This window comes from Olea europaea, unplaced genomic scaffold, assembly GCF_002742605.1.
Source record: "Olea europaea var. sylvestris unplaced genomic scaffold, O_europaea_v1 scaffold1899, whole genome shotgun sequence".
In the NCBI taxonomy this organism is placed as follows: Eukaryota; Viridiplantae; Streptophyta; class Magnoliopsida; order Lamiales; family Oleaceae; genus Olea; species Olea europaea.
In genome coordinates this window covers 104276-121047 of record NW_019236796.1, presented here as the reverse complement: position 1 = coordinate 121047, position 16772 = coordinate 104276, and the positions used below count along the sequence as shown (strand labels likewise).

The 16772-nt window shown below is 34.5% G+C and overlaps 2 protein-coding genes across 2 annotated transcripts in view; one reads left to right on the top strand and one right to left on the bottom strand.

Moving 5' to 3' along the window:
- Positions 1 to 62: 62 nt before the first annotated feature.
- Positions 63 to 1675, top strand: LOC111378898 (ethylene-responsive transcription factor CRF6-like). The gene has a single exon (XM_023002174.1). It carries the CDS (start codon positions 270 to 272, stop codon positions 1425 to 1427), a length of 1158 nt encoding a protein of 385 aa, XP_022857942.1. The 5' UTR covers positions 63 to 269; the 3' UTR covers positions 1428 to 1675.
- A 374-nt stretch (positions 1676 to 2049) lies between these two features.
- Positions 2050 to 16772, bottom strand: part of LOC111378903 (SNF1-related protein kinase catalytic subunit alpha KIN10-like) — a 17242-nt gene continuing 2519 nt past the window's right edge. Inside the window, exons 2-11 of the mRNA XM_023002181.1 lie at positions 16126 to 16313; positions 14478 to 14662; positions 14194 to 14376; positions 13930 to 14061; positions 13274 to 13459; positions 12846 to 12935; positions 12684 to 12767; positions 11828 to 11968; positions 11437 to 11679; positions 2050 to 2535 (exon numbers count right to left, since the gene is read on the bottom strand). Coding sequence (XP_022857949.1) covers positions 2422 to 2535; positions 11437 to 11679; positions 11828 to 11968; positions 12684 to 12767; positions 12846 to 12935; positions 13274 to 13459; positions 13930 to 14061; positions 14194 to 14376; positions 14478 to 14662; positions 16126 to 16309 — 1542 coding nt within the window. The 5' untranslated portion in view covers positions 16310 to 16313 and the 3' untranslated portion in view covers positions 2050 to 2421. The remainder of the gene's footprint in view (positions 2536 to 11436; positions 11680 to 11827; positions 11969 to 12683; positions 12768 to 12845; positions 12936 to 13273; positions 13460 to 13929; positions 14062 to 14193; positions 14377 to 14477; positions 14663 to 16125; positions 16314 to 16772) is intronic.

The following is a 16772-nucleotide window of genomic DNA, read 5'->3' as shown; positions in this document are numbered from 1 at the left end:
CGCATCTCTCTCTCTCTCTCTCTCTCTCTCTCTCTCTCTCATCAGGAAGACGTTCCATTTGTTTGATACGAGCCGAAAATAATTGAGAACAAAAGAGTGAAACAATCTAGAAAAGACCATTTCAGCACTACTAAATTCTCATTTTAAGATCTTCGTATTCCCTGCGTATAAATACAAGCATTTTCATATCAACTTAATATAAGTTAGAAAAACACTTATAAGCCAATAAAAACTGATAAATTTCATCAAACTCCTTAACACGCATACAAATGGCTAGGAAGAGAACTGCTAGTGGATTTGATGAGAAGACTTGTGATGATCAAGAGAATGTTGCCTGGGACGAGATGGTGAAGGAAGCGACTGCCACAGGCGGAATCCGGCGAGCCCGAAAGCGATTTGTTGGTGTTAGACAAAGGCCATCAGGGCGATGGGTGGCTGAGATAAAAGATACCATTCAAAAGATAAGGGTGTGGTTAGGCACCTTTGACACGGCGGAGGAGGCTGCAAGAGCCTATGATGAGGCTGCTTGTTTACTCCGTGGCGCAAATACGCGAACAAATTTTTGGCCTATTTCTCCGTCGTCCTCTTCCACTCCGGCATTGCCATCGAAAATCACTAAGCTTCTTCTTAGCAGGCTAAAGTCCAGGAATAACGCGTTAGCCTCTTCTTCATCGGGGTCTCCTTTCTTGCCTGATGATCATGTTCGCGATCATGACGAGCAACCAAAACAGCAGCCTGAGGAGTATAGAGACGAAGAAATGGCTGATTCTTCAGCTTCTCAATTCACTGATTTTCTGAATGATCACCCAATTGATGATAGTATTATTGCTAGTGATTGTACATACTCATCAAGCTTTGAATCCTGCATAACAGAAATTGATAATTTGGAGAAAAATTCGAGCAATTTACTGCAACAAACTAATGATCAGTACTGCTCGAGTGGAAACGACAACGTAGAAGTAGAAGAAGAAATTCACGACCAAGAAAACACGAGCCTTGAAGTTGAGGATTTCCAATTCATCGATGAAATTGGATCGTTCAACTGTTCCACTTTTGAGATTGCTGAGGAGATCTCATTGGAGGGTTACGAAAATGAGCCAATGATGGTTGGTGAGACGATGAACAGGAACTATGAAAGGAAGTTCTCGGCTTCTCTTTACGCATTAAATGGTATAACTGAATGCCTGAAGTTGAAGCTCGAATCGGTGGATGCTACACAACAAGAAAGGTCTGATCAGTTGAGCAGACTCCGAAATGCATGTAAAGCGAACCAAGAAAAGATGAAGACAGGAGATGAAGGCGGCAAAATTAAAGGGAATGAGAAGAATTTGCAGGATGAGAATTCTCAAGAAAATTCAACGGATCATGACAGTGAACTGTCACTCTGGAACTCCATTGATCTCCAACCGATATGCTATGTCAATTAGTGTTTACACCATCAATTGCCGTGGAGTGTGCGCTTTTAGACAAGACTGGAACGTACAATGAATCCTTCACATTTCTTCCTATCAAACCAGTTGAAGTTTAGAGGGTATTGTATTCTGTGTTCATCAGCAAGGGCTGATCAAGGAACAAATAATTTATTTATATGAATTGTTATTGCAGAAAATAAAATCGAATACACTGTGTTGTTATTTCCTTTTTACAGATGAGTTCTTGTTTTTGGAAGATGATATCCCTGCGTACCAAGCTTTATCAGTTTTTGATGGATTTTTAGTGGCTAAGGATTCTTCAATTCTTCATATTTTGAGTTATCAGCATTTCGAAACATTGCTGAAGAATGCTCTAATTTTTAATTGCAACGAACAATATATAAAATAAAAATAAAATATAAGATAAGATCATTAATTTAAATAAATCTTTAACAATCTAGATCCATTAAAGCTCTCTTATTCATGCGAATACAGTGATTTTAAAAGATTTTAATAGACCTTAAACCATTGGATTTGCTTAAATTAAAAATTAATATTATTTTTAAATTGCATTATTTTCTATTGAAACATCTATCAATCAAAATCACTGTTCACGACTCAGAATTCTATTTTATCATCGGTTAATCCCATTCACCACCTCCAACCATATTTCGTATATATAACAACAGAGGTTGCAATTACATCAACATACCATAATTAAGTGGCAGAATCGAGGAAAACTACAGATGAAAACATGTGATACGCCAGGCAAACATTTGCCGAATTATGTAAACAAAAATCCTGAATATCTTCTCCAGTGAATGTGCAAAATGGAAGCAAGAAGCCCATTCTCCTAGCGAGTCGAACAAAAATATTGGCATGGCTCGACATTCCACGTCTAAAAGTGAGAATAGGAGACTTAGGACTTATATGTTACTAGTTATATTTACAGAATCATACTTTTCCAACATTGAAACCAACAGAGTTTGACGGAGAAGAAGATCTAAAGTTAGAGAACGCGAAGCTGAGCAAGGAAAGCAGCACAAAGATCCAGAAAAAGGAACTGCGGGCCCTGAACTCTCTGTAGATCGAGCAAGTATTTGTCTTCACGAGTTTTGTAAAGCTGTAAAAACAAAAAGGCCACCCAAGCACAATTAAAATTAGCACATAACAATGTAGGGACATTTTGTCAGAAAATGTAAGGACATTTTTGAAATGGTTTTACTAGCCGTAAATTACAACTGATGTAAGATAACCAACCACGAAAGTCGTCGTGTGAACACTCGATTTTCAAGAGAACACCAGTTTCACATCATGATTCTGATGCAGTCCAAACTGTTTTTAACTTTCGGACACACAAAGTATCTCTATAGCAAATAATACCAAATATTATTTTCCCTTGCTTCTTGTGGGGCTGTGCGCGTGTAGATATGCATGATCATTTAGCAATCGAACTCGAAAATGCAGAAAGATGTGAAGCATATTCTTGGAGAATGACATGGTCAACATGTGAACTTTTGAGTAATTTATTCTCCATTTGATATTGATAAGTGTATTTTATACACTTTGTAAACCAAAAAATATAGACATTTAATAGTTTTTTAAAGCAATTATAGCCTAATTTATTGTATACTGCATTTATTAGGTAAAACTCGATGGTTGGAAGTTAAATTGAAAAAAAGAAGTGATAAGTATATTTTTACACACTTATTTAGATCACAAACATGACTTAATTACAAGCAAAATGTTTAAATTGTGACTTAATTTCGTTGAATTCATGCAATGTAGGTGTTTTTATGGAAATGGTGGAATTCAGGAGAAAAAAGCCGAAAAATAACTAAAATGGAGCAAAGTGATAGCTTAAGGACCATGGTGCAATTATCCAAAAGATGGTCCGAAGGACAAATCAAAGAAGTGAATGAGTTAAGTACCAATTTGGTGATATTATGAGATGATGGAAATAAAAGAAACAAGCAAAAAGGACCAAAATGAATCAAAATGAAAGTTCGGGGACCAAGTTGCAAATAATCCATAAATGAGACGAAAAATGGAATGAAGATTCAAGAGTATTAGAGGTCAATCGGATGAGCATATGATCGAAGTATTATCAAGTATCAACTTTCAGGCGAAAAAGCTATTCTCGTGATTTTTAGCCTCTACTTGAGATCCATTTTTGGCATAGTAAACATCAGAATTTGAGCAAGCCTACTTCTATCAAAAGTGAAGATCTTTGAGTTTTCTGTCCAATGAACTTTGAATCACTTCAATCGGAAATCAGGAGAAAAAGTTATGATCAAAATACTAAAAACTATCCGGCAGAAAGAATCGCATAACTATGCAGTCGCATAGTATAAACTCTATGCGGTCGCATAGAAGCCTCCCGAGAATTTTTTCTCAAAATTTTTTACTCTATGCGACAGCATAGAAATGTACTATGCGATCATATAGGTATATTCTGGGGGCCGATTCTGCAATTTCCTTATACGATCGAAACTCTTTTGGTAACCTAATTTTTACACGATATAAACACCAAAAGACGTCCAGAAAGGGGGAGAACATATTGGAGGTAGAAGAACACTTCTTGAAGAGGATTTTGAGCGCAAGAACAAAGATTTACACGAAGAGCTTCAAGATTTCTCAAGATTTGATAATCCGGTGATGTCTTTTATCCAAAATCCGATGTATTCTTTTATTTTAACCATGTTAGGCTAAATTTTCATGTGCTAGGATTTGCGATGAATCTTATATTATGAACCCTTAATCTTGAATTTTATTTATTTGCCGTTAAAACATGTTTTTAATTATTGAATGATTGGCATGGATTTATTCTCTCTACAATTATATGCGCAATAGTTGTATGAGATTTGTGACTTGTTTTACCCTCGAGAGATGAAAAATAAGTTAGACATTATGTTAATTATCGTAAAGTTCGATAGGGAATAGAAATATACCACTATACTTTACGTGATCTTTAAGTATTCATAAATCTTTAATGCATTTTTATATGTTCGCATCCGTCATAGAAATATAGTCGGATCGCATATAAAAATAAGTTTAATTCTACTTGAGAAAGATTGTTAAACAAATTAAGAATATTGATCTTCATAATTGAATCCTGTTGTCAATTTTATAAAATTCGGATTAAAGGGGATTGATATAAGGGGATTCGGGATTCTAGTGCGCATTTCGTTATCATATTTTTATAAAACTTGCATTTAGTTATAATCACGCATTTAATTTAGTTAATTTAGACTTTATATTTATAAGTAGGTTATTAAATCCTAATTTAGTTAGCGAAAATATCAAAATTTTCTATTGTTTCGATTAAAGCGACGATAGGTAAAATTGAACTAATTAATCCATGTGGGACGATATTCGGACTCATTTAATCCACTTTATTACTTATTAACAAACCGTACACTTGGAATAGTTTTAAATCGAAAGAAATAATTTCGCGAACAAGAAGCGAAAAAGGACTAAATACATAGTTGAGGACCAAATTGAAAATATCCAATGGTTGAATTGGACCATAAGAGATATTTTAAAATTTTATGGGAGTCAATTGGATGCAATTAGAAATAAAAAAGAAATGGAATATCATCAAAAAATATTACCATAAATCGACTTCCAATTACATCATATATCTTTCAGATTTTTTGTCAAAGATTACGACCAATTTTAGGCATAGTAAACCTCTGAATTGGAAAATATCTCTCTAGGAAAATTGTAGCCATTTTAGTCAGCTTTCCAACGCATTTTGAATCAACTCATTTGAATATCGGGAGACAAAGTTATGATCATCAAAAGAGGAGAATTCATTGTTTTTATGAGAGAATTGAAGGAGACTTACAAGAATTCAATTAAGTAAAGATTCAAACTTGGTATTGGACAAAAAAGATAAAGCGCAAGTGGAGATTCATTAAAAAACCATTGAAGAGATTCAAGATTTCAAAATTTATCTTCATCTTCACAATTTATCAAAAATTCTGGTTATGTCTTTCCACTTATATATGATTTCTTGTAATTTCAATATATTAGGCCAATTTTTCATATTTGCTAGGATGTAATGAACCTTTGTTATAAATTTTTAATTTGAATAATTTAATTGACGTTAATTTGTTTAATTTTTTGAATATTTATTATCGTTTTCATGCTTTTTCAATTAATTGACCACTAGTTGAATTGTTTGTGAATTTTGTTGTTATTGAGAGAGGCAATAGGATCATTAGCACAAAATAATAAATATTGGAGGTTCGAAAGAGGATAGAGATTTATCTCTATACTTCATATGGTTTTTATAAAATGTTCTAACTCGTTTAATGCATTTATCATGTTCGCATCTTTCATTGAGGAATAGGAAGATCGCATGAAGGGAATAGATTTGATAACTATCGAGAGAGGTTTTCAATTACAATAGGAACATTGACAACAAGCATGATTTCAAATTGTAAATTTAAATTGTTGAACTAAAAATGGATTAGTAAGGGAAATCCACATCTTAGCAATATTTCTCGCGAATTTGATAAATTTTTTAGTTTGCTTTCAATTTAGTTGCCAGATTTAATATTGTTTAGTCACATCTTAATTTTGCTATTCGATTAAGAGTATTATTAATTTTAACTGGATCAAAAACATAATCATCGTGAGTTCTACACTTTACACACTACTATATTACTTGTTCACGATCCCGTTCACTTACGGGTAATCAAACGATCAAGTTTTTTGTGCCATTACCGGGGGACAATTGTTTTTTGACTAGTTTTAGTTTATTCTAGCTTTAATCTGAATTTTAATTTTAATTTTTTTTTGTTTTAGTTTATTATATTAGAAAAACTTTACAGTGTTTCTTACTTTCTTTTTCAGGACTTTGTATGCGAAGTTTGAGAACTGGTGATCCTGCTCAATTTGATCCAAAAATCGAACTAGCATTCAACTTTCGAAGAAGACAACAGCTTGAAACACACCAAAAACAAAAAGAGGAAGACATGGCAAACGAAAATCCGAATCAAATAGCCATCGAGGCTAATTTGGGAGTAGCACAACAGAATATCGCTGCAATGAATGAAAATGCAAGGCTCATGGGAGAGTATATGGTTCCACCAGTAGTGGAAAGTCAGTACAGTATCGTATATCCGGCGTTTGGTCAGGCAAACTTCCACCTGAAAACAGATGTCATCAACATGTTCCAAAATACGCTACAATTTTTTGGGAAAGCTACAGAGAATCCCAACTCATATATCAAGATTTTTGGACATGTGTGCAACAATTGAGTATCCAGGGGTTTCAAGCGAAGCAATTAGATTAAGGCTCCTCCCATACACATTGAGAAACTCAACAAGGGAATGGTTACACACTTACCCACCGCAGAGCATCACAACATGGAACCAATTGAGTCAGAAACTTCTTAGCATTTCCCACTGAAAATGATCGCAAAGCCAAGGGACGAGATCACTACTTTTCAGCAAATGGACTCAGAATGCTATTCAGATGCTTGGGAACAATACAAGCGTTTACTTCACCAGTGCCTACAACACGGATTGCAGAAGTGGCTTCAAGTCCAATACTTCTACATTGGACTAAATTTGACTAACAGGGCTAATGTTGACTCCGCATGCGATGGTTCCATCACAAAGAGAACAACGGATCAAGTATATCAAATCATGGAGGATTTAGCATTCACTAGTGCATTGTAACCTACTGAAAGAACAAGTGTAAAGAAAGTAGCTGGGATACATGAGGTAGATCCATTAACAGCAATCTCAGCACAGCTGGCAGCTTTAGCTAAAAAGGTGGGTCAGATGAATGACATTCAAACAGTAGGACAAAAATGTAAGTACTCTGGAGAAAATCATGAAAATGTTGATTGCACCGTGGGTAGTCCTTTTCAATCACTAGAGGATGTAAATTATGCTCAAAATTTTCAAAGACATCAACACAATCAAAATCCTAACACCTACTACCCAGGCTGGAGAAATCACCCAAGTTTTCAATATAGCAACAATTAGGGAGCTCAGATTGTGCCACAGCAGACTGCACCGCCAAGTTTTTAGCAGGTTGAAAATAAGTCTTCATTGGAAGATCTTATTACTAAGTTGGCGAAGATCTCTACTCAACACATGCAAAGAACAGATAAAACTTTACAAATTCAGGAAGCTGCTATCAAGAATTTAGAAAATCAGATGGGACAAATAGCAAAAGCACTCTCAGAAAGACAGTAAGGAACACTACCAAGCGACACGGAAACAAATCCTAAACAGCAGGTAATGGCAGTAAAAGTTATGGAGAGTGAGGAGATTGAGGCAATCACTACATGCAGTGGGGTTAAACTTCCAGAAATTACAGTTGAGAGACGGGTGACAGAAAATAAAATTCACCTTTTACAGATGAGGAGCAAGTGGATAAATCTGAACAACTAGACAAAGTAGTTCCATCTCAAAAGCTAGAAAATCTACAGGTCAAGACAACCGCTCCTATCAAACCTTATGTGCCTCCAGTCCCATTTCCGCAGAGATTACAAAAGAAGAAGTTGGAAGAACAATTTACAAAGTTGTTGGAAACTTCATGTCAATATCCCATTGATTGAAGCTTTATCTCAAATACCAAACTATGCAAAATTTCTGAAGGGGATCCTATCAAAAAAGAGAAAGCTTACAGATTTTGAGACCATCAAATTAAATGAAGAGTATAGTGCCATCTTGTAGAATAAATTACCTCCTAAACTACAAGATCCAGGGAATCTCAAAATACCTTGCTCAATAGAAAAAGATTTAAATTTTAATTGCTGATGTGATTCTGGAGCAAGTGTTAACCTAATGCCTTATTCTGTATACAGAAACTTAGGTTCGGAAGAGCCGAAAGACACATCCATCTCCCTTCAATTGGCAAACAGATAAATCAAATAACCACGTGGAGTAGTTGAGAACGTGCTCATTAAAGTAGGCAAACTCATATTCCCAGTTGATTTCGTTGTCCTAGATATAGAGGAGTCATGGAATGCAGCATTACTTATCTTAGGCAGATCTTTTCTATCAACAAGCCAAGCTATCATGGACTTTGAAAGTAGCAAACTAACATTGAGAGTAGAAGATAAACAAGAAAAGTTCAAGATCTACAACACTATCGAGAATCCATTACATGAAGTGATCAACAAAAAGGCTAAGGAGGAGTGCAATTATATTGCTACAAAGGTGCAACAAGGCTCGAAAGAGACAAAGCCTAAAAACTTTGGAAGCCTTGGACGAGAAGAGAATAGAGGATTCAAGGTTTTGAAGGCAAAACAAGGATGCAAAGCCGGAAACAACAAGGAGTGCAAAAACTCAAGATACACGTTTAAACCACCCTGATCAATTTTTCCGTATAGTCTAACTAAAGACTATAAATTAAGCGCTTATTGGGAGGCAATCCAATCTTCTAACCCTTTTAGTTATTTTGCTTTCTGCATCGCATAGCGTATAGATTTGTTTTGATTACTAAGTTACATTAGATTTAAGCACGTTTTAATTTGTAGGGTATCACCATCCTTAATACTTCTGTTAAGCTATTGAATTTATTGTTGGTATTTTGATTGTTTGGGCTAAGCAACACATGTTCTAGATTACTTATTTTTAATGTTTGATTTAACTGCTATGTGCAGGAATATGACGTCGTGGAACACTCAAACCAAAAGAAAAGTATAATGACAAAGATTGTCGAGCCGTCATCCATAGTGTCTCACATATTCAACAGAAAACTTTGGGGAGTATTTTCTTCCTTTTCTTCCCCATTCCCTTATACTCTTACTTTTACTTTATGACATTGAGGACAATATCAGGTTCAAATTCAGGGGATGAAAAAAAAAATTGAGTTTTTTTTGTTTTCATATGCTTATGTGTTTTGGTGCGTTTGTTTTTGGTACTACTTAAAAAACAAAAAACAAAAAAAAATCGCAAATAATTTGTTAGATTGTGTGCTTGTGTGAGTTGGATAGTCTGGCCGGCAATGATGATCTAAATTGAGATTTAGTGTTAATTTATGAACTGTGGATATGTTGCATGCGAGATAACATTGCAAAATTTGATATTATACGCGTACTAGAATTGAATTTGATATTATGATGAAATGAGTTATTTCATGCTCTTGATAGGTTGATTTAGTTGGACATAGATATTTTACCCAAACTATACTAAACTAATTATCCTTAAACCAAATTTAGCACAGTTTGGATGATTTTACTATTGCAGGAAAATGTGGATGTGGCTAGGGATTCCTTGTGTGAAAAAAAATAAATTGCATGGATTGTCTAAGATGAACAGGATAAAATTAGATGAAAGTCTTGAGTTGGAGATCAGTTTTCTTGAATAGGTATATGATAAGAGACATTGCACTAATCAAGGCATATATTTTAAAATTTAAAACTTCTCTTTGAAGCCTTTATGACTCGAGCAATTAAGCTTGCAAGGGTATCTTAAAACCTAATGCCCTAAAGTCATCAAACTTGGGAGTCATCAGTGTAAAGCTGGCTACAGGGGTCATTTAGAAAGCAATCAAAGATGAACCCTTGAAAGAAAAAAATAATTGTTCTTTTCGAAACCTTTATGACTCGAGTTATTAAGCCTGTAAGGGTGTTTAAAAATCTGGTGCCCTAAAGTCGTCTGATTTTGGAATCATCGGCTTAAAGCCTACTACATGAGTCATTTAGAAAGCTTAAGGGGGAGTGCAATAGAATTTTTTTTACTAAATGCCTTATTAAGTCCTAACACTTGTTCGAGGGAATTTGACTTTCGACGAAGGATAATTAACCTAGTTGAGTCTTGACGGTCGAAGCAATCAAATAATTGGAGAATCCTTATTCATTGATGTGTTGACTTGCAACTAGTAATGTCTACCTGAATTGAAGAGAGTGAGGATACTAATGAAAAATTCAACCTTAGATTACACGCTCGGAAAAGAGTGAAAAAAAATTAAGTTTGAGAGTGTGAATCTTACGAGAGATGAAAATGATATATTTGACCACAGAGGGTCGAGAACTGAAACAACTTGTATATTTATGATTGATTACTTAATTCTTCACACATACGTCAATTTTGCATTTGGTAAAGCGAACATTAATTTTGGTATTGCAACCTAGAAGTTGTTTGTAGATTTAATATTATGATTTCATATCCCAAGGTAAAAAGCTAGATTATCCAACCAAAATATTTTGCATGTTTGTATGTTTGTTAAGTTAGATTATGATTTTGTTTGAGTACAAACAAATTTATACACTTATGTAGACCTAAAAAAATTTTAATTTGAATAATTTAATTGACGTTAATTTGTTTAATTGTTTGAATGTTTATTATCATTTTCATGTTTTTTCAATTAATTGGTCACTAATTGAATTGTTTGTGAATTTTGTTGTTATCGAGAGAGACAATAGGATCATTAGCACAAAATAATAAATATTGTGAGGTTCGATAGAAAATAGAGATATACCTTTATAATTCATATGATTTTTATACGATATTCTAACTCATTTAATGCATTTATAATATTCGCATCTTTCATCGAGAGATAGGAAGGTCGCATGAGAGGAATAGATTTGATAACTATTGAGAGAAGTTTTCAATAAAAATAAAAACATTGACCAACAAGCATGATTTCAAATTGTCAATTTAAATTGTCGAACCAAAAATGGATTAATAAGGGGGAATCCACATCTTAGCAATATTCCTCGCGAATTTGATAAATTTTTACTTAACTTTCAATTTAGTTGTCAGATTTAATACTGTTTAGTCACATCTTGATTTTGCTATTCAATTAAATGTATTATTAATTTTAACTGGATCAAACACATAGTCCTCGTAAGTTCGACACTTTACACACTACTATATTACTTGTTCACGATCCCGTTCACTTGCGGGTAATAAAACGATCAGATATACATACATCTGCTCCTTTTGTAAATGCTGCTCAAAACTCTTTAACGTTGCGTTTTGGCAGGTTTATAAAGGGAATGCTGGTATAATGATTGAAAAATAGCAGATAAATTATTAAAAAAGATTACCTGCACTTCAAACTTGACCAAATTTTGTTGCCTGATAACATCATCACTCTCTATGATAGTAGATTCATCACCGAAGTGACCATTATCATGCATAGAGTTGTTTGCCATGCCTTCATGATGACCTGGCATGCCAAAAATCCATCGGCATTTCATGTTGTATTGCCCAATCTTTTTCCAGCAGACGTTCAACTCTTGCAGAGCTTTAAGAACTTCGGTCATTATCTCACGAGGATGGGCTCGAGACTGCCAAAAAGGCCAAAATAATAGAAATAACCATCCAACGATGAACTACATGATTGAAACAGGTGAACCAAAAAAAGGACCAAATTTTTGTCCATCAGATAAAAGAAAATGACATGTAAAAATTAATTCAAGGTCATAACCAACTAACCTGGAGTCCAAGAGCCCATTTCCGATCGACTTGAATCTGGGGTCTTCCCCCAAACTGTTGATAATCAACGGCTCCAGGAAGCCTTTGCCCTATGGGCAATGCTACAGTCTCACTTGAATTTGTATGATTATAACCAAATTCCTATAGAGAAAATGGTTATTTAGTTGCGTGATCTTTGGAGAGAGATAATATTTCGAAGTGTAAAATGGGTAAATATCCGAACATCTACAATGCAGGAACACTCCTTTTTGGGTCAGGAATACATGTTTGACACTCGTTAGTCGTATCGAACTCTGACACTATGTATCCTACAAGCCATATGACACTTTCCCATTTTCTGCATTGTTTTAATTACCGACTAGAGAGAGACTTTAGAAACCCTTCAAGCAAGTGTCTGAAGTGCCATGTACCGTGTCCTATACTAAAAATAATAAAATTAAAGATATAATTTAGGAATTTAAAATTTAAAGAATTTAGCGTACACGAGGTAAAGCTTTTTATAGATTATAAGCTGTGAATTCTAAGAAATGTGTAGATAATAAGTGAGTAGCAATTGTGAATACTACAAAAATGTGAGGATAAAAATTACGTAAGGCCAACTTAAATTAAATTATTAAGCTTTGCCAAATATGCCCTTAAAAATTGTATCAGTGGTGTGTCTGTCATGTCCTGTCGTGCCTGTGTTGCGTGCACTTAGCCCAATATGATGCAAGAAGTTCAGAGATGGAGATAAGAATTGCAAGAACAAAGGACAAACAGCTAGGTGGGATGATAAGACCTAATGTTATAACTTGATGGTCTCTACAAATATTAGAAATAAATTGCTGCTTTATTTATTAGCTTTGAAAAGGCGCACCATAGTCTCCTGAAATTCAGCTCCAAGGTAGCCGCTCAAAACACGAAACCGGTTGTCTAACAGCAAATAGTATGAAACGGTACCCTGAAATATAGTCAATAAATAAATAAAACGGCAATATAAATAAATAAAGATGATACGGCGAATTAACCACATAATTACCTCATTTTGAACTCTGTTACGAAGGGATTCAACAAGGGCATTCCTGTCAAAACCTGTCTTGACCACTTCCTGAAGAATCTCTTCATCAATCTGCTTAGGGAAAAATTACTCGAATTAATCAAAAAAAGTTTTACTTGTTAAGATTGCAAGCAGCAAGTCTAATCCGTGAAGACCAGTACGTTAAGTAAAATTGGAGTTCATAATCGATGTTCACGTTCTTGTAGTTACTTTTCTTTATAATCCTCAAGTTGATTGTCTCGCAAGAACAAATAGGAGTTTCCTTATTGAAAATCTCTGTACACCAGCGGAAGCAAATTGAAGATAATAGGGCGAGCGTGGAGAAAGAGAGGGAAAAAAAAAAAAAACCCCCAAGAACTATTGTAATATAAAGTATTTGAACTTTAACCCGAAAATTAGAAATTTTACACCTTTTTAGCTTGTTGCATTGTATCTGGGGGTGACACAGCTAAATAGCGTGGCAGATGTGCTCGGAACCAGGAATGTACACGAATCTCAGGAATAGTCATTCGCTTCATAGGGTCAACAACAAGCATTCTCGGAATCAAATCTCTAGCACCAGGAGATAAATGACTGGGGAGAGTATATATTCCACCCTGAAGGAAAAATCAGACAGAAGGATGAAGTAGTTAGGAAATCTTTTAAGATGGCTCCTCTTTCTATTGAAAAGAATTCATAATACTCCAAAAAGTGTCAAGTTAAAATCCCACAAGAAATGAAATAAAACTTCCAATTGTAATTCAGGCTTCATGCCAGAATAGAATTCTGTATATAGTTTAATTAATCTGAATGATGAAATTTATAAACAACATGTTGGCTGTGTTATGGAGAATCTGTATGAGACCTCATTCAAAGCATCTTTTATGGTAGTATCTAGGTTTGAGCAACCTAAAGCTCAACACCAGCTCACTCTTCCACGTCACTCTTCTAATAGCGAGAGATGTCTAATGTCAATCCAGAATATATAAGGTCAACTCTGTTACTAATTCTTCAAGTCAACTTGGGCAAGAATCTAAATAAATGGAGATTTAGGTGATATACGCTGTAACTAAACCTGAAGGTGTACCTTTATTTTCTTAAAAAGGTTTGGAATGTTTTCATCATCAAAGGGGAGAGTGCCGCAGAGAAGGGCATAGAGAATAACACCACAGCTCCAGACGTCTACTTCGGGCCCCGCATACAATTTCCCAGATATAACCTACAGATGAAAAATGAAATTTTGACTTCTTTCAAAAACCGTCCATGAAATTATTTGAAGCAGTGAGATGATTTCACAATTCTTCTGATAAATCAATAGCTTGTTATTAACACTGCTACTTCTGTATTGTACCTCAGGTGCAGCATAGTTTGGGCTTCCACAACTTGTTTTCAGAAAATGACCATCACGCATGATATTACTCAAACCGAAATCAGCAATCTTCACATTGCATTTAGAATCTAGAAGCAAGTTCTCGGGCTTCAGATCTCTATGGACAACCATATTCCTGTGGCAGTACTCCACTCCAGAGATTATCTGCAATCACCCCAGAATGCAGTTAAAATCTGTAATTCTGAACAGAAGAATCAAGGTACTCGCTTTAGAATGGACAAGATTTGGGATATCTATCACCCGACCTGCTGAAAGAAAATGCGTGCCTCTTCCTCCTGTAACCTACCCTTCTCCACAATGTAATCAAACAACTCACCAGATTTTACATATTCCATCACAACGTATATATCTGAATGTGTCTCTACAACCTCATACTGGCGTATGATGTGGGGATGCATAAACAATCTCAAAATTTTGATCTCTCTTCGTACTGCAAGAAGACAACCACTCTTGAAGTCATCCAATAAGGTCCAGTAAACAAGAGCGCTTTTAGAATTGAAATTGATAAAAATAACATGAACACAATAGTAGAGCTTTTTAAGGATGAATAAATTAGGAAGAAACATTTCAATGAATTCTCTGTTAATGAAATATTTAAAAGGCTATGGAACTTGAGCTATAAAAACAGTAACTTACATCAGTTTCTGGAAATTTATGTAAAGTCAGCTTTAGAAAAGTTCAGATTATAATTTGAGACACAAAACTAACCCATATTAAAGGATGAAATTAAATTACAACTAAACAGGTACTATAAATCTCAGACTATCGGATTTTTGGGAAAAAAAATTGGGCACATTCAGCATCAAACGAAAACAGAATGCAAGTTTTAAACAACTGATATGTAAATTGTGATGCAATAAACTTGGCTATGGGGAAAAATAATTGAATGTATCCAAATGCTGTGAGGACAAGACATAGGCTTGCAGTAAAATCTGCTCACATAAAAAAAGGATAAAACATAGTCAATTTTGCATAATCCAACAATTACTGTAGTTTGATTCTCATCTCAGAGCAGCAAATACCGGACAGCCAAACATCAGGTAATGAAGGACCGCTAAGAAGCACGGATACGGATACGCCGATATGACTTTTTTGAAAAACTTAGGATACGTCGATACGTGTTATAAAATTCAGCATAAATTTATTAATATTAAAAAATATTAATACAAAAACATGATAATGAAAATAAATAAAATACCAAAGCACTTTATCTTAATCATTAATTGTAGAAACTTCATTTCCTTCAACATCATCAACAATTTCTTCATTATTATTAAAAATAACAATCTTCAACTCTGACTCATTTAATGAAAGACTAGCAACATCCAACAGTCTAACACCTTCAAGAACATCAAAAGAGTTTCCAACAATGTCCCACATTTTGGATTTTTCTTTTGAATAGAGATCTAAATTTATTTATTTTTTTTATTTTTTTATAAAATACGCAAATTGCTATGAATGAAAATCAATTCTTCAACTCGTTGTAGAGTTATCTTATTCCTTCTCGTAGAGTGTACAAAAGAGTATGGCATTAGATGAAGAAGAAAGTTGCACAAAAAGTTTCAAAGCAGTATTTTGTAGTGAATGTGCATGTTAATCATGAAGCATTGGATACGTATCAAAAATCATACAAAAAATATAAAATACGTATGGGATATGTATCGGATACATAAAAGTTATAAAAATATATAAAATAATTAAAAAACAAGTATCAGATACGTATCGAAGGGTATCAGAGAGTATCGGATAGTATCGACGTATCGGATACGGGTACGTAACAAGTTTACAGGTATCGATGCTTCTTAGAACGACCGTATTTCCCCCAAAGAGATGCACGAATAGGTTACAGGCAATAGATTATAACATATGTTACATAAAGATAGATTGACCAACCTTTTTCTTCCATATCCATATTCTTTATTTTCTTACGGTTAAGGATCTTGACAGCAACTTTGTGCCCAGTCAATGCATGTTCGGCAATTTTAACTTTACCAAATGAACCAATGCCAAGGGTCTTCCCAAGCTTATAGTTCCGAAAGAATGCATCGACACTACCATCCTGGCGTGATCCATCCATATTCCTGAACATTTAGATGAGAATTAAAATGATATGGGTACATAAAGGCGTGTATATAATACTGCAAATACATTCCCCTGAAACACACATTGGTATATCAAAAATAACTGGTAAGTAGTGACAGATTTTTTATCTTCCAAGTTAAAGTCGGTTATTAGCAGAAGGGCTGCCAAAAATGCATGTACCATTGAGAAGGAACAACAGGTCAGAAAAATGCGGGTATAAAGCATATTTAGAGCATGTTTGGTAGAGATTTTAATCCAATTAAAATTATTTTTTGACCTTTATTTTACTATTTCAACCATCATTTTTGAATTCTTCTCTCACAAATAGGACCCACTTTATCTCTAACGATCAAAAAATCAATTAACAAAATCTCAACCAAACAAGCACTTAACAACTTAGGTAGATTAAAACTGATTTTCATAACTATATCAGTATCAAAACCCAAGATTTCCAAGCC

Coding starts and splice junctions, on each gene's coding strand:
- LOC111378898 (XM_023002174.1), top strand. CDS start 270: ATGGCTAGGAAGAGAACTGCTAGTGGATTTGATGAGAAGACTTGTGAT.